Raw genomic sequence first — 22,450 nt, forward strand, 5'->3', positions numbered from 1 at the left:
TTTTCCCTATGTATTTAACAAATAATTTGTGAGGAAGTACTTTGAGACTGTACCTCCTTTTTCTTCATCACATTTCATTTTGCATCCATGAATGACTCTTGCCTGAAACAATTACTATTAATTACTATAATGTTTACAAAATGGTGATTTTCTGCCCTTCACAATTCCTTCTATATTTATCAATTGGCAATTAAGAAAAAGTTTTCCTTTCTCCCTCATTCATTTGTTTATTTATCATTCTCTGTATCAGTTTGGATTTCTGGATTCCAAATTTTTCAATCGGTTACATTCCATTACTATTGACTTTAATATCCAAATTGCCCCAGATCTGGCCAGTAGGCACCTTTCCACCTGACTCTTGCATCCTTTTGATGTTTTGACTACTGCAGCTTTGTAATATTGTCCAAAGTCTGAAAGGTTTTGCCTCCCGTTTTGTTCTTTCTCCTCAGGCTTGCTTTGATAAATTCGGAATATGGGATTTTGTGGTTCCATATAAATTTTAGGATTATTTATTCTAGTTCTGTGAAAAATGTCATGGGACAACACCAAATGTATAAATTTCTTTGGGTGGTATGGCCATTTTAACAAGAACAGAATCTTTATTTTCTTCCTCTGAGGACCTGCAGTAGTCAGAATCAGTATTATATTTTCAGCTCCAACTGACTCCCATACTATTTCTCCTCATTTGATTCATTTCATTCAGGAATTCATTAAATCTCTGCCTTCTTTGTGCTGGTCACTCAACCAGGGATGAGTTCCAAACAGGAATACCTTATTCTCCCTCAAAGAGCTGTCTGGTTGGGGGCTGCATAGTATCTGGGAAGGTAATCACCTTCTTTGTTGAACTAAAACCACCTGCTAACATTTAACACTCCAGGTTCTGGACAAAGTAGCTTCCCTTCGTCCCCTTCAGCTTCACCTTTCCCATGGGGTTCACTTGAATTGTCACCTCCACCTTCGTGCTGCCTTCTCAGGGAATGTTATTCTTTCTCACTTAAAACAATAATAATAACAGAAAAATCTTTCTTTGGCTCCTGCTAGCACAATGGAGACAGGCTGCCATTTTTAAAAGACTTTGCTAAATACTCCAGGTAGAACTAATGTGAAATTAATAAAAAAACACGCAGGACAGAAAACAATCTCAGATTTCTGCTTTTACCATTGCTAGCTGACTTCTACAGCTTACAGGCTCTGTGCTAGTGTTAAGACCATCTGAGACTGTCATTCTCTTAAGGACCTACAGAAACTGTCCACTTCTACAGTAGTTTTCTGTATACAAAATAGAACTAAAACATAAAGCCTGTGGAATTACTCAGACTTAAGAAAAACACATTGATAATTAAAATAAAAAAGGCAAGCAATAATCTGAGAAAAAAATATCTTTAGCAAATAAACAGAAGATTGATATTTTTAATGAGGAACTCATTCAAACTGGCAAGAAACAAGATATTAAGCAAAATATTGAATAAATGAAAATATTTAACCTTGCTATGATAATATAACACAAAATGAAACAAGGTATGTCTATTAGTCTGTAAAAATTACAGAAATTATTTGGTGAACCAATGCCAAGGAAAGTGGGAGTGATGCAGGGATTCTTGAACATTGCCATGGTAAAATAAACAAGTTAAAACCCTTTTGGAAATTTATCTATTAATATACATCATCAGTGACAAAAATGTTCACATTTCCTTTGACCCCATCATCTCACTTCTGAGAAATGATTCAAAGTGTAGGAAAAGATATGTGTGGGACATAGTCACTGCAGTGTTATCTGTAGTGTGAGGATTGAGAGTAATTTTAAATTCAACTACAGATAATTAAGCAAAATACATTACATCTACTCAATGAAATACTATGGAATCATTAAAAACAAGCTGTTATGAGAGGACTGTTTATTAGTTTTCAAAATTTTTTAATTTTTTCAAAGGCAAACACTATAAATATATTAAAGTAGCTGAACTGTTTAATATGGTTTGACATTCAATGACAAGATCTATCACACTGCCTGATAAAAGGAAAAATATGAAAGGAAAATGTTTAAAGATCCAGGGAAAGTATTTATGAAGCTAGAATACATTTTAGCTAAGTATAGTTTACTGCATTCTAAAACGGAGAAAATGCTGCATTTATACTCAAATAGGTTTTTTTTTAATCCAAAACTTTTATGTTCTATAGATATTCAAACCTGACTAGTAGAAAAGCAACAGAATGTATCTCTTATAAAGTAGGTTTGGTACAATGCAGCATTTATAATTAAGTATTATAACCACAGACACAGCAGCAAAGTCCAGATGACACTGATGACTTCTAATCCTAGATACAGAGATATAAAAGACCTTAGCAATAATCTAGTGGTTTAGGAGTTTACACATTATACTCACACAAGCTATATGAGAAAGGAGGAAGAGACTTGGAATACAAGGAGATCGTTTATGTGAAGAAAACATAAATATTTCTGTTCACAAAAATAATGTCTAATTTCTAATGAAAAGCAAGCACTGCAATCAAGAGTTTTCAGAACGTAAGGAAAATCTGAAACAATGCTCCATAATCTCCCACTTCTAATAAAATACAAAAGCATTTAACAAGCAGAAAATTACTTGATATAATACGACAAGAAGTATTAACAGAATAGTGAAAAGAATAAGGTAAAAAGCAGCTGAAAATGTTACAAGTAAACATTTTCCAACAATGAAAGACAGAATTCATCTTAGGAATGGAAATTCTTAATATGATAAGAATTTTACAGACTGCTTTTAATTTTAATCAAATGAGTTTCAAATTTTAAACCTCTAATGCAAAGATTCCAGTAGTTAGAGGGTTATTCTAATTTCTCTATCTTCCCTCCACAGTTCTAGGATTTAAGAAAAGTCACATTAAGGAGCAATTTTCTATAACAGGTATGGCCACTGAAAGTCATTTTCAGGCAATTAGAGTAGGTGCTGATACAAGCTTTATGGGGCAAACGATTATGCCAAAACATTTCCTCCAATACTGCAAATCCCACCTGCCAGGTAAATAAATTTCAAATTTTATTAATTTTGCTAGGATGGCAGCAATACAAGCTAGTTTAACTGTGCACAAGAGACCTGCACAGATGCTTCAGGGGACGCTGGCACAATGACAAGCACAGTGCTTGCAGAGCCCCTGTTCTGGACACAGCAGACTGACAGACGGCGTGTCCTGGTTGTATGCTACCCAGCGCATGCCGCTTAACCTCTCCACGAACTTCAGATTTCCTCATTCTCAGCTCAGTTCAGTTACTCAGTCGTGTTCGACTCCTTGTGATTCCATGCCAGGCTTCCCTGTCCATCACCAACTCCCAGAGCTTACTCAAACTCATGTCCATTGAGTTGGGTGATGCCATCCAACCATCTCATCCTCTGTTGTCCCCTTCTCCTCGAGCCTGCAATCTTTCCCAGCATCAAGATGACCTCTAACATCTCTCTTAGCTCTGAATTCCTTAATTACTCTGCCAGATATCTTAGGCTTGCTTCAAATTCAACTAGCTCTCTGCCCAGACGGTGACCGGCATCAGCTCCATCAACAGACTTCCTTGCCCACTGGCATCTAGGCAGGTTTAGTCAGCAAGAAGCCCCAGCAGCAGATGAGATAGAAGGTAAATGATAAAGAAGAATGAGGGCAGGGTAATTTTCTTCTCTCACCCCTACAGACACTTGAGGCTGCCTCTGTCTCTTGCCTGAAGGTTACTGCCCCGCTCAAAGCAGCTTGCTCTATGGGACTTTCTCTCTTTTCTTTTCCCTCTCCAATCAGGATTAGAGGTAGAAACAGCTTTGTGGCTACTTCCTGCTCTATCCCTTCGATTTAAGACATCCTGCCTATGACTTTATAATTAATGTCTTTACATATAAATCCTTCTCAAATATTCCCAATTTGAATGTGCCATCTTTTCCTATCTGGAAATTTTATTCATACAATCACTTTTAAGAATCTGATCAATGATGTAAGTCAGAATCTAATATCTATCGCCTATTGATGAGATTTAAAGTCACTTGAAAGAAACACTGAAAACACTATTTTACAAAAAAAAATTATTTCAAAACTTTTTTTGGTTAGATTATTGTAATCCAACAATTACTCAATTTTACAGTAAACCATTCAGATTTGATGAAAGCAGATAAGTATGACTGGAAAGCAATTTTCTGTCATTTTCTCTAACACTGCCTTTGGCAGCTTGGTTTTCTTTCCTCTCCTTGTTTTGCTGAAAAAAAAAGAAAAATTAAGTATGAATACGTCCCCAAGGGCACGAAAGTGTTTAGTCAATAAAGTTTGTTTTTTCTTTTTTTAAAAGAGGGCTTAGCTCCATCTAATCTCTCTCCTCTGCAAAAAAAAAAAAAAAGAAAAAAACCCTGCAGTTTTTCACGTCTAGTTTGTTAGATGTGAACACTGCCACCAAAATTGTTCTGTTTCCTCATTACAGAAGACGTGTCAGAATAAAACCATCATGTAAAATAACTGGTTTTAGAGTTCATTATGCTAAGTGATCAAGTCAAAGGCAATGCTGTATGATCTCACTTACATGTGAAATATTTTTTAAAAATTCAAAAAGATAAATAACTCTTTTATTTATTTATTTTTATATTTTTTTAATATTATTTTATTAGTTGGAGGCCAATCACTTCACAACATTTCAGTGGGTTTTGTCATACATTGACATGAATCAGCCATATAGTTACACGTATTCCCCATCCCGATCCTCCCTCCCACCTCCCTCTCTACCCGACTCCTCAGGGTCCTCCCAGTGCACCAGGCCCGAGCACTTGACTCATGCATCCCACCTGGGCTGGTGGTCTGTTTCACCATAGATAATATACATGCTGTTCTTTCAAAACATCCCACCCTCACGTTCTCCCCCAGAGTTCAAAAGTCTGTTCTGTACTTCTGTGTCTCTTTTTCTGTTTTGCATATAGGGTTATCGCTACCATCTATCTAAATTCCGTATATATGTGTTAGTATACTGTAATGTTCTTTATCTTTCTGGCTTACTTCACTCTGTATAATGGGCTCCAGTTTCATCCATCTCATTAGAACTGATTCAAATGAATTCTTTTTAACGGCTGAGTAATATTCCATGGTGTATATGTACTAAATAACTCTTTTAAAATAAGGAATTGTCCTGGAAATTCAGTTTTCTCTAGTCTTATAAAATATCTGCTATGGGATTATATGCAAAATTCCTATTTTTTCCCCTAGGAAGCATGTAAGTTCACACTGTTAATATAGCCAATATAGAATATAGCCAATTTCCTAATCACTGGTTTCAGCATAAAACTAATTTAATAATTTTCTACAAATAAATATATTCATATATACAAACATTATGCTATCAATTACTAATACTATATATTTATGCTATTTAAATGACAGTTTTCGACTAATGACTACACTTTTGTCTTATGCTGCTGCTAAGTCATTTCAGTTGTGTCCGACTCTGTGCATAGACGGCAGCCCACCAGGCTCCTTGGTCCCTGGGATTCTCCCGGCAAGAACACTGGAGTGGGTTGCCATCTCCTTCTCCAATGCATGAGAGTGAAAAGTGAAAGTGAAGTCACTCAGTCGTGTCCGAGTCTTTGTGATCCCATGGACTGTAGCCTACCAGGATCCTCCGTCCATGGGATTTTTCCAGGAAAGAGTACTGGAGTGGGTTGCCATTTCCTTCTCCCCTTTTGTTTTATAGGTAAAGGTAATTTTAAAAAATTCTCCCAATGATTCAGTTTTTATTGAATTTCTTCTTTCATTAATTTCATATTCTTATAGTCTGTGAGTTACTGTGATTGCATAGCTATTAGGGAAATTTCCTTGCTTCAGGTATCTCTCCAATATGAGTCAGGCTTAATTAAATAAAAATAATGAATGGGTTTGGGTGCTGAGAGAAACCTGTGCAAAGCACAGACTAAAATAGTTCATTGTACAGCCAAGCTGATTTTAATCATAAATATCTGGAATAGTCCAGAGAATGCTAATTTAAATGGAAATAAATAACACTAATTAGTTTCCATTAGCAGAAAAATAAGGATCTACATCATTAGTCTTCCCTCTATCTCCTAAATGTGATTATAAACATTTATCATTTAAAGAAATAATTCTTGAAAGTTAAGCAATGTCAAGAGTTTTTAAGCTTAAAAAACTAAGTTACTTGGTGTGAAATATTCAAAAGTAGTCTGGAAAGTCAACCCAGGAGGTAAATTATATGAAGAAATACCTCTTGGCAAATGCACAAAATGGAATTAGTGTAGAACTGGTTTTGCATTAATTATAAACAGAAGTTGTCTTTCAGAGCTTTCAGAGTAGTTATATACAGCTTATCTATAACTCTGAAAATAAATGCAGCAAGTGCTTTGGGTTACTTGTTCATTTTTCTTCATTAGAAATGATGTTAAAGGCTGGAACTAAATCTTTTATTACACATATCGTTGCTTCTTCTCTATTCTTCACTGCTTCTGAATGACACCAATAGTAAGTTTTGCTCTACTTAAATGGGTAATTACTGAAAATTTACCTGTTAATTATTAATGTAAAATTTCTATAAATTTTCATCCAAAGCTGTCTCATTTAAAACATCAAAGCCTTGACAAAAACAGACAAAACAGAAAGAACTGCCTAGGGAAAGTCTTATCTTGAAATGGGTACATATCTCCATCCCTAAGAGAATTTGAAAGTGGCTTATTCGCATCCGACTCTTTGCGACCCCATGGAATTCTCCAGGCGAGAATACTGGAATAGCTATTCCTTTCTGCAGGGGATCTTCCTAACCCAGGGATGGAACCCAGGTCTCCTGCATTGCAGGCGGATTCTTTGTTTTTTTTTTTTTTTTTAATAAATTTTAAAAAATGATTTATTTTAATTGGAGGCTAATTACTTTACAATATTGTAGTGGGTTTTGCCATACATTGACATGAGTCAGCCATGGATGTACATGTGTTCCCCATCCTGAACCCCTCTCCCGCCACCCTCCCCATCCCATCCCTCTGGGTCATCCCAGTGCACCAGCCCTGAGTACCCTGTCTCATGCATCAAACCTGGACTGGAGATCTATTTCACATATGATAATATACATGTTTCAATGCTATTCTGTCAGATCATCCCACCCTTGCCCTCTCCCACAGAGCCCCAAAGACTGTTCTATACATCTGTGTCTCTTTTGCTGTCTCACATATAGGTTTATCATTACCATCTTTCTAAATTCCACATATATGCATTAGTACACTGTATTGGTGTTTTTCTTTCTGGCTTATTTCACTCTGTATAATAGGCTTCAGTTTCATCCACCTCATTAGAACTGATTCAAATGCATTCCTTTTAATGGCTGAGTAATATTCCATGGTGTATATATATCACAGCTTCCTTATCCATTTGTCTGCCGACGGACATCTAGGTTGCTTCCATGTCCTGGCTATTATAAACAGTGCTGCGATGAACACTGGGGTACACCTGTCTCTTTCAATTCTGGTTTCCTCAGTGTGTAAGCCCAGGAGTGGGATTGTTGGGTCATATGGCAGTTCTATTTCCAGTTTTTTAAGGAATTTCCATACTGTTCTCCATAACAACTGTACTAGTTTGCATTCCCACCAACTGTGTAAGAAGGTTCCCTTTTCTCCACACCCTCTCCAGCATTTATTGTTTGTAGATTTTTGGATAGCAGTCATTCTGACCAGCCTGAGATGATACCTCATTGTGGTTTTGATTTGCATTTCTCTGATAATGAGTGATACTGAGCATCTTTTCATGTGTTTGTTAGCCATCTGTATGTCTTCTTTGGAGAAATGTCTGTTTAGTTCTTTGACCCATTTTTTGATTGGGTCGTTTATTTTTCTGGAATTGAGCTGCTTGTATATTTTTGAGATTAATTCTTTGTCAGTTGGTTCGTTTGCTATTATTTTCTCCCATTCTGAAGGCTGTCTTTTCACTTTGCCTATAGTTTCCGTCATTGTGCAAAAGCTTTTAAGTTTAGTTAGGTCCCATTTGTTTATTTCTGCTTTTATTGCAGGCGGATTCTTTACCAGCTGAGCCACCAGGGAAGCCCAAGAATCCTGGAGTGGGTAGTCTTTCCCTTTTCCAGCAGATCTTCCCGATCCAGGAATCAAAGTAGGGTCTCCTGCATCGCAGGCAGCTTCTTTAGCAGCTGAGCTAGTGCTGCTGAAAGGATAGCAAGAGTGGAAGGGTGCTCCAGGTCTGTTCACCAGAAAGGTGCTGTTGAATTAAAACGGTACCATCCTAACTACATTTCAACACCCTTTGAGATCTGAACCTCTGCCTGGTACTGGATTTCAGAAATAAGTATTGTATTACGCTCCTAAACCTATTTGATGAAGCAATTTGATCTCTGAAACATACTAATAAGCAATATTCATTTGAATGGGTAATTTGAGGTTTCTCGTCAGTGAATTCATATTCTTAAAACAAACCATGGTAACTTTCAAACTTGCTTAGGGCTATAATAAATGACTTAGTGGAGTCAGGAATAGATTTAAATACCCTTGACAGTTCAATAAATTCTCAATTTGCTCATTTGTACACAAAAACTTTTCCAAATAATTTTATACTTCATACGTGACCGAATTAAATTCTGATAAAATTACTTACTCTTATATATATACTTTTTCATGTCAAATACTTTTATTTGTTTTAACAAGCAACACTATCAAAATATTCTATGTAATCCACCTTAGGTAAACTGGTCATTAAACCCTTTCTTGGTAACCAGTCATGGGCTCTGCTTGTAAAGTACTAAAAACATGGTCTATAAATAGGGTGCTTGAAATCGAATCCTAAAGGATGGAACAAAGCATAGCATAACATTGGGAAGAATTATAGCAAATGTAACTCCAGGAGAAACAAAGACTTCTAACTTTTTCTTTAATCACATGCCATAGTTCAGAATACTTAAAAAAAAAAAAAAAGGATTGTATTTTTCTAAGACAATCTGGTTTCATGGCTTAAAAACAGCAAACGAAATAAAGAGAGAAAGCCAGTGAGCCCAGCGCTGTGTAGACGTAAGGCACCGAAGCTGTGAAACCACTGTACCGGGGCTCCCCGAGCTAAAGAACTGCTGCCTCTGTGGAGATACTGGCTCTGCACTGATTTTTGTTGAGGACATGGAAGCAATAAAACTTGAACTTAATCTTGCTACTCTTTGTCAGGCCTTGCTTACAGCAAAGTGGTTCCAGACAATTTAGTTAGTGGTACGATGCTGTACAACTGGATCATTTCCACACCTGAGCCGATCTAAAGTATAAAATAAACTTATTCACTCAACCATTTTGACGGCCAAAACAAAACCCTCAGTCCCACTTTTCAGCACTTTGTATTGCAAGTATATAATTGAAATTGGACATAACTAAGCTTTCAGTATGGAAGAACTTTCTCTGCTTCTCATAAAAGTAACACCCCTCTCTATCACCATAACAAGTGTAACACCATGACATCTTCAAGGAAACTTGAAATTTTCTGGTGACTGAGTGTGAGCTTTAGTGCAAACTATCAGCCAGGATTTATACCAGGGCTATTTCAAGATCATACCAATCACTCTCCTGAAGCAATCTTGATATAAAAAACTCAAATTATGTCACATTCAACTTTCTCCATTCCTCTAGGGGCTTGAGAATAGCAACTTACGAAATGGGCTATCAAAAGTGAAAATCAATGTTTAACTATCTATAATAGAATTGCATTGCAACTTGAATATTTTATAGGTGGGTTCTTGTATCAAACTATCATTTGACTTATAGTCTCCAGAAGTCTTCTGTTATTATTCAAAAAAGATGAACTGAGAAATACTGCAATATTCTTTATTTTCTAGATCATTTCCAACTTCTACTTAAATTATGTTTTTAACTTTTTATTTTAAAATAGTTATAGATTCACAGAAAGTTGTAAAAATAGTACATAGACTTCTGTGAACCCAACTATTAATAACTTCTCCAAGCATGGCATCTTATATAATTACAGTACAATATCAAAGCTAGAAAATCATTTTTATTATAATACTGCTAACCACAGACCTTGCTTAGTTTTCGTCAGATTTAACATGTTTGTATTCATGAGCATAGGTACAGTTTTATGGAACTTGATCCCATGTACAGGTTCATATGGGCTTCCGTGGTGGCTCAGATGGTAAAGAATCCACCCTCAATGCAAGAGACCCAGGTTTGATCCCTGAGTCAGAAGATTCTCTGGAGAGGGGATGTCTGCCTGGAGAATTCCATGGACAGAGAAGCCTGGTGGGCCACAGTCCATGAGATCACAAAGAGTCGGACACGATGGAGTAACTAACACATAGTATAGGTGATCTTTTGAGATGAATCTTTTTTCATTAATCATAATGCCCTTGAGATCCACCCAAGTTGTTACAAGTATAGCCAGTCCACTCCTTTTCATTGCTGAGGAGGATTCTGCAGCAAAGACACATCAGAATTTGTTTAATGATGTATGCATTGAAGGACATGAGGGTTATTTACAGTTTGGGACTATTATGAATAAAGTTGCTATGAACAGGCACGTGCAGGTTTTTGAATGAATATGTTTTCATTTCTCTGGGATAAATGCTCAGTAGTGCAACTGTCTTGGGGTAACTGTATCTGTAGTTTTATAAGAAAGTAACATACTATTTTTCAGAGTAGTGGTGCCATTTTACATTCCAACCAGCAACGTATGAGTGATTCAGTTTCTCCACATCCTTGTCAATGTGTGGTCGTGTTACTTTTTTTATTTTAGTCATTCTGATAGATGTTAGCTATCAGATAGCTCATTGTAGTTGTGAGTTACATTTCCCTGATGGTTAAGAAGCAGAAAGTTTCTTCATGTGCATTTGTACCAACTGTATGTCCTCATTGGTAAAATGACTGTTTATGTCTTTTGCCCATTTTCTACCTGGATTCTTTTTTGTTTGTTTTTTACTTTCGAGTTTAGAGAGTTCTTTATACACTCCAGATCCAAGACCTGTGTCAGATTTGCAAATATTTCTGGTTTGCAAATATTTTCTTCTAGTCTTTAGCTTGTTTTTATCACCCTTATAATAGAGTTTTTGGCAGAGCAAACATTTTAAATTTTGATGAAGCCCAACTTATCAAAAAAATTTTAATGCACTGTGCTTTTGGTGTCACATGTAAGAACTCTTTTTCATCCCCAGATCCCAAAGCTTTTTAATATTTTTCTTCTAATATTTTATAATTTAAAAGTTTACATTTAAAACCATGATTCTTTTTGAGTTAACTTTTACATAAGGGAGGCAATTTAGATATTCATTTTCTTTGTCTATGGCTATCCAATTGATCAAGCAACATTTCCTAAAAAGACCATCCTTTTCCAAATGAGTTGCTTTTATGCCTTTTTGTAGGTTCTCTATTCTATTCTATTGATCTATACAATATCTCTCCAATTACTGTGTATACACAGGAGGTCAACATTGAGTAGAATAAGTCTCTCTACCATTCTTTTCGAAATTCTTTTTCACATAAAACTTAGAATAAGCTTGCCTATATCTACTCAAAATCTTGTTGGGATTTTGATAAGAGTTATGCTAAACATATAGGTAAACTTGAGGAGAATCTGATTAAACTATTTAAAGTGTTCTTCACGTGAAACTGAAACAGCTATTGGTTGCTGTTGTTCTCGTTTAGTTGCTAACTCATGTCCGACTCTTTTGCGACCCCATGGACTGTAGCCCGCCAGGCTCCTCTGTCCATGGGATTCTGCAGGCAAGAATACTGGAGTGGGTTGTCATTTCCTTCTCCAAAAGATCTTCCTGACCCAGGGATCAAACCCGTGTCTCCTGTAATGGCAGAAGAATTCTCTACCACTGAGCCACCAGGGAAGCCCTTGAACAGGTATAGCATTTTTAAAAGGTTTAAATTAAAAAGGCTTAAATAAATATAAATCAATGTGTTATTACTATACAGGTACTGTAGACTTTTTAACAACTTGGGTTTGAACTGTGCAGGTCTACTTACATGTGGATTCTTTTCACGGTAAATACTGTGGTACTAACTTAATCTACAGTTGGTTGAATGTGTGGATGCAGAACTGCAGATATGAGAGAACCCTTGGCTTCCCAAGGCAGACTGTGAGTTATACAAGTATTCTGAACAGCAAGTAGAATTGGCACCCAAACCCCTGCATTTTTCAAAGGTCAACTGTGTAATAAGTGTGCATTTATACGGTTCTCTTTCTCTTATTTAAACTTTTGACATTTCACACAAAGAAACTTTAAACCTTTTAAAATCCCACATGAAGAAAATAACACTGAAAAAATAGATACCTTTCCACTAGTTCTCTACCTCTTTATGTCACCCTCCTTTCAAATAAAGATTACAACACAATGTATTAATTCTTTTTAATTAAAAAAGTCACCTAACGGTTACTCATTCAAATTTATATAAAAATATTCCTACTACCAGTGCTACCTCTTTTGATTACCAAGTACAGTTAACTAGTACTTTATAAAAGACCAACATTTTTATATGAGTGTGTCTAATGCTATGATAATTGGAAGAATTTGCCAAGTAAAAATTTATACATCTCTGTCAGTTTCAGTTCTTTTCACTATTACTTTAGCTGACTTCTCTCACTTTCTACTAGGAAAAGGGATGAATTTAACACATAGTTTGCTTTACATCATTTATATATACAATATATAAAAATATAATACATATGTGATATACCTCTCTATCTCAGACTCTATACCTATTTGTATTCATGTTTGGCACTAAACCAAGAGCACCACTAAGCAAATAGCAAACTTGTTCTTTGCAACTTTGTTATATTTTAAACCATTTAATATAAATCCTCTCTCTCTCTCTCTCTCTCACTATATATATGTGTGTGTATATATATATATATATATACATATATACACTATGCTTTATAGGCTTTTAGCTTTGGATTAAAATGCAGTTTAAATACAAGATTGTATTACTTTTGGTAAAGCACCAAAATGCTTGAGAACCTCACTCTTGAAAGAGAAAACAGTTATAAATTTTTAGAATTCTGAGTCAAATATGGTCAAGTTTTGAGTTTCACAGTTAAGTATAACTTAGAGAAATGAAAAACATTTATGTTAGAGAATTTTTTTCCCATAAAAGTCGGAAGAAAAAAAAAAGCCTTTGATCTCCTTCTCTTGGTGTGCTTTTAGTGTGTTAAATGCCAAAAAGTTCAAAATGTAACTGCCTTATAATCTAAAGTTACTCAATATAAACAAAAATGTGTTGAGGAGACTATATCTTTACATTGTCTCACTGGAGAATAATTTTTTAAAAGTATGAAAACAGTATGCTAATTTTGAATCTCATCTTAAGAATCTAAGACCAGTATTTCAGGAAAAAAATATCTTGAAAGAAAGTTACTTTCATTTACATTATCAAGATACTTCTACTTCCACTTATATTTGCTAGCATATTTCATTTAAAGTAAAAGTTTTCATGGTTACCAAATGGTTCAACGGTTTGCACAAAGGCTTATATTTGATGGACTTTGTGCTAAGAGGCAAAAAATAATTTTTTGGGTTGTCAAGAAAAAAAAAAAACAAACTAGAAAACTTTGATCTTGCTCATCTTACTTTGGTGGAATCAAAGCAGCCCATGTGCTCACTGTACCAGTTACCTGTGGTATAACCTTCCACCTGTGGTCCCTAAAGAATAAGAAGCAGCAAGGGTTGATACTTCTGAGAAATGAAAACTCTAGGCCCTGGCTTCAGACTCTGGGGGAGGGCCCAGAAATGTTATAACATGCCATACAAATGATTCTGATGGATGTCCTGGTTTGAAAAGCAATGGTTTAGAACAATATAGCATTCTTACATTCTAACTAAAGACCCTAAAACAAACTTTTATGCTTCATTTTCCCCAAAGGAGGATGATGTTTGTATTACAGATGAGACAGTTCTTCATTACGGTGAACTTTTAGCATCTCTGACTTTCTGGCACCAATAGCAATAAATAATGCTGTTTACCATACCCCTTAAGAGTTGATAAGAACTTTAAGAATCACTGATAGAGGAAAAGGCTCTGTTTGTATCCTACCATTCTCCATCTTGGCTACAACTCTATCCAAAGACCTTGACCACATCCTTCCCTTCCCAATCACTTCTGCTGGAAAAAGAAAGGGTGATCCCATTGGTTTCTAGAAGCATATAACATAAGGGTCAGGGAAAGACAGAAACTTTGCATTGTGGCCAACTTTTACCAGCTATAGCATGTATCATCATCTTATTTTATATTTTTTTCTAATGTTAAGGTCAATCATTCTTTTAAACCCCAAATACTCTCTGGAAAACAACTGGGGAAATAAAAATTTGTATTTACATAAATGATCTTCATTGGGATAAGCTTTCAAATTTAAAAACCTTAGTCATCTACTGTAAACAGAAGTCAATAAAAAAGAATACCTTACTACTAATTGAATAACCTGCCACTAGGATTGAAAAATTATACATTCCCTTAGAATGATAAATTTAATCAGTATAGCAGGAACTAGAATACACCAGTTTGTAATTATTGTTCTAAGAATTCATAAATATCTGTCCCAAGCAAATGAAATCTAAAAGATTATTATATATATTATATAATACAATACCTCTAGATAGATGAGATCTTACTATCTCCTTCTAGAAAAACTCTAACATCAGTTTTTTCACTTTTATCTCAACTGATAAGTATATACTCTAAATTGGGTGGCAGGTGGGTAGATGAGTGGCGATGTCTAAGGTTTTTAGATACCACCCTCATATCAGTCTCCCTAGCAGTTATTGCTCTCATGCAGCTCAAAAGCAAAACCAAGGCTGCATGTATACCTAAGTGGACCATATTTCTAAGATAGTGGAACTCTGAATATATGAAAAAAAGGGATTATAGCTGGAACAATACCTAAGTAACTATATTTTATTGCTTTTATCTCCTATAAGGTCATGCTTCTGACTCCTCCCTTCTATATGATTGATACGGTTATTAGGGACTAGAAGCCACTCCTAATACAGGAACCATCCACATAAAACTACTGGAGAACAGAAAGGCTACAGGGAAATATCCATCGAGTGAGTGCCTTAAAGCGGCTCTATTCTAGGTCTTAAGGCAAAAGACTATTTATTCTCTCTTTCATACTTAGAGGGCAAAAATTCCAAAGGCAAGCACAGAGGTGTCGCTGGACTTAACAAAAGTAGTCTTCAGGCTCACAGTATATATACTAGTTCATTAAAGTAGGAAATCACAGTTATTTGAGGACAAATGGGAAGACGGACTATGCTATTGTCTGTATCTTCTCAGTGCAGACTGTTGATTGAAGATTTTCTATCAGGGGACAAGATTAATACTAACTCAAACATTTCACTTTTCACAATTCATCTTCTGTAGAACCATGTGATCACAACTACCTGCATGAGAACTTTGATCATACACACTCAATTCAAAAGTGAAAATAACTGCAAACAAACTGGAACTCAACTTAGTAGGTATATTTTTCACATAGATATGGGTACAATAATTCTGAAATTACTGTCTAAATACTGAGGGACCGAACCAATGAGCAAAAACATAGGTGATATTGGGTGCTATAAATTTTACTGTTGTGAAAGGTAGATACAGATACTGAATTCAGAAAAACTAGGAAGAACCTTATGGTACTGGATAGGATTAGATGTATCAGTATAAAATCATGATTTTCAATATTATCGATTACAGACATTGATATATAGAATCAGTAGTAGATACTGATGTGTATGATTATGTGTGTGTGTACACAGATGTATAGACACATACATCTATTTCCTAATGGATCAATCTATATCTCTCTGCTGTCTGTCTGCTAATGGCTTCCGTCGTGTCTGACTCTGCAACCCTATGGACTGCAGCCTGCCAGTCTCATCTGTCCATCGGATTCTCCAGGCAAGAATACTGGAGTAGGTTGCTGTGTCTGCCTCCAGGGGATCTTCCCGACTCAGGGATTGAACCTGTGTCTGCTGTATCTAATCTGCACTGGCAGGTGGGCCCTTTACCACGAGTGCCACCTAGGAAGCCCACATCTCTCTGCTAAGAGAACCGAGAAGCAACAGTGCTACCAAAGAGCATGCCTAGTACCCAAATCTTAGTTTCTAAATACCATTCTCTACTAAAAGGATCCAGGTTCCTTGGAGAAACAGTTGATTCTAGGGCTTGGGCAGGGAAATGACAAAAAGAGCCTGTAATATTTTGTTATACCAAAAATTAAGGACATAGTCATAGAACAGTTGGGGCATTTCCAAAGGATCAGGAGCTAGCCTGAAGGCAGCTACAACGACTTCAGTACTGAAACTTAATTTAAAACATTTATGAGTTAAAAGAAAGAAAGAAAAAAAGGAAAGAAAGGAGAAAGAGGAAGAAGGCTTTCTTACAGTACAGTGACAACTAATAAATATAGAAATATGATGGAGTTGAAAAATCACTATTTTGCAACTATTACAGGCAAGAAGCATCAAATGAGTATAAACTGGTAAGTGAAAGATTGAAAAGAAACAAGCTATAATGCAGTCTTATATCTCCCCATAAACTACCTAAGTCAGTATAGCAAAATAGTAATATGACAGTGGAGACCCCTGGCAGGCCCCACCTTAACCAAATGATGAAATTTAACATAACTGGGCCCAAGCAGACATAATATGCCTTCTGATAATGAAGCACTGAGAAGGATGCAACATCATTTCTGTGGCATTCCCACCGAAAATGCGTAAAGTGAATTCAATTATGAGGAAACATTAGACAAATCCAAATCGAGAGACAGTCTACCAAAAACTTGGCCAGAACCCTTTAAAAAAGTTCATGTTATGAAAGACAAAAAAAAATCTGAGAAACTATTCGACATTAAAGGAAACTAAAGAGACATGACAACTATATGTACTAGAATCTTCTGAACTCTACATTAGATAAAAGTACGTCCTAAAGTAAAGATCCTGTTTTGATCATTGTACTACGGCTATATAAGGAAGTGTCCTTGTTCTTAAAGGAGATGAGTACAGAGAAGTGAAGTCATGATGTCTGCAACTTACTCCCAAACAGTCCGTTTAAAAACATACAATAACAATAGTAACAACAACAATAAAAATAATAATGTAAATGAAATATCCAGTTCTCTTTTCTTAAAACTAAATAATCCCAACTATTTTAGCCTTTTAAATCTCTATGAGACAAAAAAGTTGCCTGGAAGTTTTAAAAAAAGAAAAGGATCTGTATGGTTACCACAATTCTGGGAACCTCTATAGCTCCAGGACTTTAGTTATTTTAATTTTCATCAGGACCAGAAATTAAATAGCAAAGACAGGCCCCCAGACACGTCTTTCGGATGTAACTCCATCCCAGGTGTCACAGCTCCTTGGTCATCTGGATTGACACAAGTTTTGTCCTGACTCAGAAGTTCCCAAACTCCCCAGTCAAAAACTTCCTCCTCTCTAGGAACGTCTGGGGTCAAGCTCAGCCCTCCTAAGCGAAAAATTCACTCTCACGGGGATGGAAAATGGTGTTGGAGGCAGAACACTCCTCCGCAGACCCTGAAGTTGTTCATTTCTCAATAAATACTTACTGAACACCAAGGGGGGGAAATGGAGAAGGGAATAACAACCCACTCCAGTATTCTTGCTTAGAGAATTCCCTGGACAGAGGAGCCTGGCAGGCTATAGTCCATGGGGTCGCAGAGAGTTGGACACGACTGACTGACTGACACATACACAAGGGGGGAAGAAAAAGGATCTACAGCCTCAATCCAGCTCAATTTATTAAAAAAATATACTGAGGACCTATTCACAGGAGTCCTATATTTTAGAAGTTCACAGTTTATTGGAGAAGGAAAATATGCATGTAAACATAGTATAAGAGAAGTATTCTGTAAGTATCAAAAATGAAGTGTAAGAAATACTAGAGGAATATTGAAAGGAAGTCATTAGTTCTGACTACTATATTAGTATTTTTTAACAGCTATTACTTATAGTTTGGCACTGTACTTTTTACATATTAGCTCACTGAATGTACCAATAATCTCATAAGGTAAGTAGTATTATTACCACTATTTGCAGATGAGGCCGTTGAGGTACAGAGAACTGTCAGTTGAGAATACAGAGAATTCAGACATTCTCAGAGAGGAATCTGGCCACAGGTTATCTAGCTAGCTAGTAACCCAGGTTTCAAACTCAGGCAGTCTGATTCCATAACTGATGAAGAAGCTTTGTTAATTCTTAAAAGATGAATATAATTTCAACAAAATGGGAAATAGAAAGAGGAATATTTAAGGTTGCAAGAAAAATAAAGATGAAGGTATGGAGAGAGAAAATACAGATCTTAGAAGGAAAACAGCAAGAAATTTAGGGGCTGGTACATAAGATGGAGGGGGAGAAATGGGTGAGCAGAGTGAACGAGATTTTAGATAGATTTATGAAATATGTTAAGAGTCTATCATGAGAATTAATACAGTCTCTGATAGTAAAGAAGCTGATTCTCATGCACCATAATCCTGATGTAAATAGAGTTGGTTTCTGAAACATTCAAATGAACCAAGTACCAATAATACCTTAGTAGATTTTAATTTCTCCTAAAAGATAGTACCAGAGTACAAATCATGAGAACACATTCATAGTGACATCTGCACCATGATGTACAATAATTTCATTTCAAAAAGATCCTATTAACTGTGCAATATTGAAATTACCAGAACTGAAAATAGAACATTGAAAAATACCACAACTCTACCTTAGTTAAAGAAGACTACAAACCTTTTACAGTAAATGAAATGTGAGTATACCATGAGATCCACTGTTATAGCTCCATCTTTGTCATAACATTTATGAAAACAAAGTGATCCAATTAAAGGAATATAATGAGTAATATATTCCATGAGCTCCATTAGATATGCATTTCTAACCAGTACAACAACCAGACATGAATGCTTAATGTCAAATTTCCGAGTTGTTAGCAGATATAATTGAGTGTTCATGTTAATAAGTGAAAATACCATTTTGCCTTCATAGTAAATTAATTATAGTTAAAGAAAAACATGCGGCACTTAAGATGCTGTTTTCATTTTAATATAAGTATTAATAAAAATTTGACTTTTATTTAATAAACTATAGGTTCAACCCATTCAAAATCTATATTCAAAATTCTATATACTCATATATATATTCAAAACTCAAAATACTATAACTGAAGAGTATAGAAAATTTAATTGCGTGTATAATAAAAACATTTAAGCTTTGTAAAATGCCAAAAAAATCTAAATTAAAACATTAACAAATTCACTAGTGACTATTTTTCACATAGTTAATAAAAACAAAAAATAAATTTCATTTTTATAAAATATCTTTGCAGCAGCATTCTTAACCATCCAACATAATCTTCTTTCATTTTGGAAGAATTCTAAAATGTTTCCTTGATTAATAGAAGTGATTAGTGAGATACAAGAATGTCAGGATGTATCATAGAAGAGAAGAATGTGAAAAAGAAAGGCAAATGATTTTAAGGAGTACTTTAAAAATTAAATCTTATATTTAGATTAGTATAAAACTAAAGAATACATAAACAGTTAAAGAAATAGAAAGCTGAGCTATGAAAGTGTTCCTCCCCTAAAAATACCTAAAATGGCATTTAAACTTCAACTATTATCCTTGACCTGTCTGATTGGACTTCTGAGAGTAAGGAAAATCCATCGGACCTGAAAAAGGGGGAAAGGGACTGAAACGCAGTGTAATCATCTCGAACTGACACCACAGCTGCCTGGAGGGCATCTGCTGGTAATAGGCTCGGGGCTTTAACAGCAAGAAGAAGAAGAGAGGCCGGCCCTTGATTCCTAGCGTGTGGAGAGCTGAAACTAGTATCACTAATGAAAGCAGAAACCTTGAAAAGCTATATTCACTATGAAAAGATGTATTTTTTTTTTTAAAAAAAGCTCTATTCAACAACAAAGAAAAGTGAAAAAAGTTAATTTTCTGTGTAAGCCTCAGTGCTAGATAGAAAAGGCTGAAGGAATCGCAACCTGAAAAAGTAGGTTCCAGTGCATTAAGTGCAATAGTTTAAGACGTCTGGCATACACAAACATAAATCCTAACTATGGGAATTCATTTCTAACCAGGTCTCCCAAGATTCCAAGATTTGGGAACCCAAAAAATGAATTCATAATCTAAAATTACAAAATTAACAGGGATATGAGACACCAGGAGTGAAGTCAACAGAAACAATGAACAGAACAATGAATATCAGTTATTAGAAATAACATATGCAGCATATAAAATCACTATGTTTAAACAATTATAGAAAGAGAAAATTGAAACATGAGCAAGGAAAAGTTTATCATCAAAATAAACATACCAAATGTAGTTTTTAGCAATAAATAGTATATTTAACTAAAAAATCTATCGAAATACTTTTTCAAATAATATTTAAAATAATTGGGGGAAATTATTATGAAGTGGGTATTAGATGATGAAGGAATTTTTGTTGATTTTTATTAAACATAATAATGACATGGTGATTAAGATGTCAATATTGTTTAGATTGTGTATACTATGGGTGACATATTATCTGGGATAGGTTTCAAAATACTTCAGCAAAGAAAAAAAAAAGAACAGATATAGCAAATGTGGGAAATACTAAATTAAAGCAATGTATATATGTAAAATTTTTGTAATAAAAATAAAATGAAAACTCCACGGATGGTATGATCAGAATGTTAGATACAGTCAAACAGAGAACTAGAGAACTGGAAGATGGATGAGGAGGGTATCCAGAGTATGAATAAAATTTAGAGACAAAACAAAAAATAATTTACCTTCTTTTGGGCTCACTGCTGCAGGAAGTATATCCCAATCAAGGGTCCAAGTAGGGCAGGGGTGGGGAGAAAACATCACTTCAATGCCTTTTTCCTGGAAAAGGAGAGAGGCCCTTTCCAAATTAATGAATTAATACAATCCTGTTATGTTCTAGAACACCAAATTCTATTTTCTACACTGGCAAGGTGAAATACAAATTTTAATAAACATCAAGCATTCCTCAAAATATTGTTACATAAGAGATATATGTTGAAATATACTCTCTCAAATATTTCTAGCTATTCCATCACTGCAGAATGTCACAAGGTATTTCAAGAAATAGGAACTTGTGATAAACATCAGAAAAATATTTTTATATTTTATATAAAATTCATTTTATATACAGCCACCCAGAGAGAAAAGTAAATTATCTGTGAAGAGATGTAATTGAGTTCCACAGGCCATATTAACACACAGTTGAGTCTGATGCACTGCCTGGTGTTCACGGAATGAATGCTTGGTGAATGAATGAACAGGTGGTCTGTCCTCCTCCTCTAATTCTGTTATTACAGTGTAGCCTACTTTTTTGTTTGCTTGCTTGTTTCTTGATCTTAAATACAACCTTAATAGATTCCCTTCTTTAGATTCACACTATGGGATCTGAGAATATCACAAAAATTTGTATTTGACCTTGTTCTCTGCTTCCTGTTAAAACTCTTTAAACACTTACCCTGACTTCTGCAAACAGAAGTCAGAAACAAGTAAAAGCAGAAGAAATAATGATCAAGATGTTTTTGAAAAGTATTCTTCCCCCCAAAACGAGAAATAAATGTTGAGTTTCTTAACAGTATGGTTACTTTCCTACTAAAATTATTACCTGAAGTGACACAGAATAAGCCACCTAGAAATATTAGGTGTCAAAGAGAAAAGTCACCTGAGAATAAAACTATTATCAAAAACAATCCACATAATCAAAACTAACTCTGCATACATCTATCAAAGTCTGTCATGTATTATTCAAAAGTTGCTACAGCCTAGCAGCTATGACTAAAGGATCAAAAAGTCCCACTTTAACATGCACCCCAAATATCACCCATACTAATCTCTTATGGGGACCTACAAAGTCTTTAGAAAAGGATCCCTTTTGTTTAACCAACTAGTTCCCAACATTTAAAAGAATGATCTTCCCTCTTCCATATATAAAAAAATTCTCAGGTTCCTTCCTCGTTGAATGTTATACATTTATTTATTTGATCTACAGACAGCTGCATGGCATACTCATGGATTTCCAGACCCCTTGTAATCATATTCTGTGTCCACAGCCCACAGGATAGATACCCATGGTTCTGGAATTGTTTATTTTTTTTTAACCTCCAGAAATATCTTATTCAAAAGAAAAATCCCTGAAAATCAATCATTAACCCCTTTGTATCAGTTAGTTTAGGAGATTAGTTTCCACCATGAAGACTAGCTGAATTCTAGTCCAAAAGGAGATAGTAAAAAGATTCTGTTGTTGGGGCATAGATATAGCTACAGATATAGAGGCCAGAGTACTTACCTGCCTCCAGAAAGATAAACACATCTCTTGGACATCATCACCTCTTTCCTATAACCCCCTTAGTCCAGTCTAGCCATACTGAACTTCCTGCTATTCCTCATTTTACCACACTCATT

At 35.3% G+C, this 22,450-nt stretch overlaps 1 protein-coding gene across 4 annotated transcripts in view; it reads right to left on the reverse strand.

Moving 5' to 3' along the window:
- Window positions 1-22,450, reverse strand: part of GSTCD (glutathione S-transferase C-terminal domain containing) — a 125,638-nt gene that overhangs the window by 80,265 nt on the left and 22,923 nt on the right. For all 4 annotated transcript variants that reach the window (XM_065907089.1, XM_065907090.1, XM_065907092.1 and 1 more), the window contains one exon: window positions 20,797-20,890. In XM_065907089.1, coding sequence (XP_065763161.1) covers window positions 20,797-20,890 — 94 coding nt within the window. The remainder of the gene's footprint in view (window positions 1-20,796; window positions 20,891-22,450) is intronic.

Source organism: Muntiacus reevesi, chromosome 16 (genome assembly GCF_963930625.1).
Source record: "Muntiacus reevesi chromosome 16, mMunRee1.1, whole genome shotgun sequence".
Taxonomy (NCBI): domain Eukaryota; kingdom Metazoa; phylum Chordata; class Mammalia; order Artiodactyla; family Cervidae; genus Muntiacus; species Muntiacus reevesi.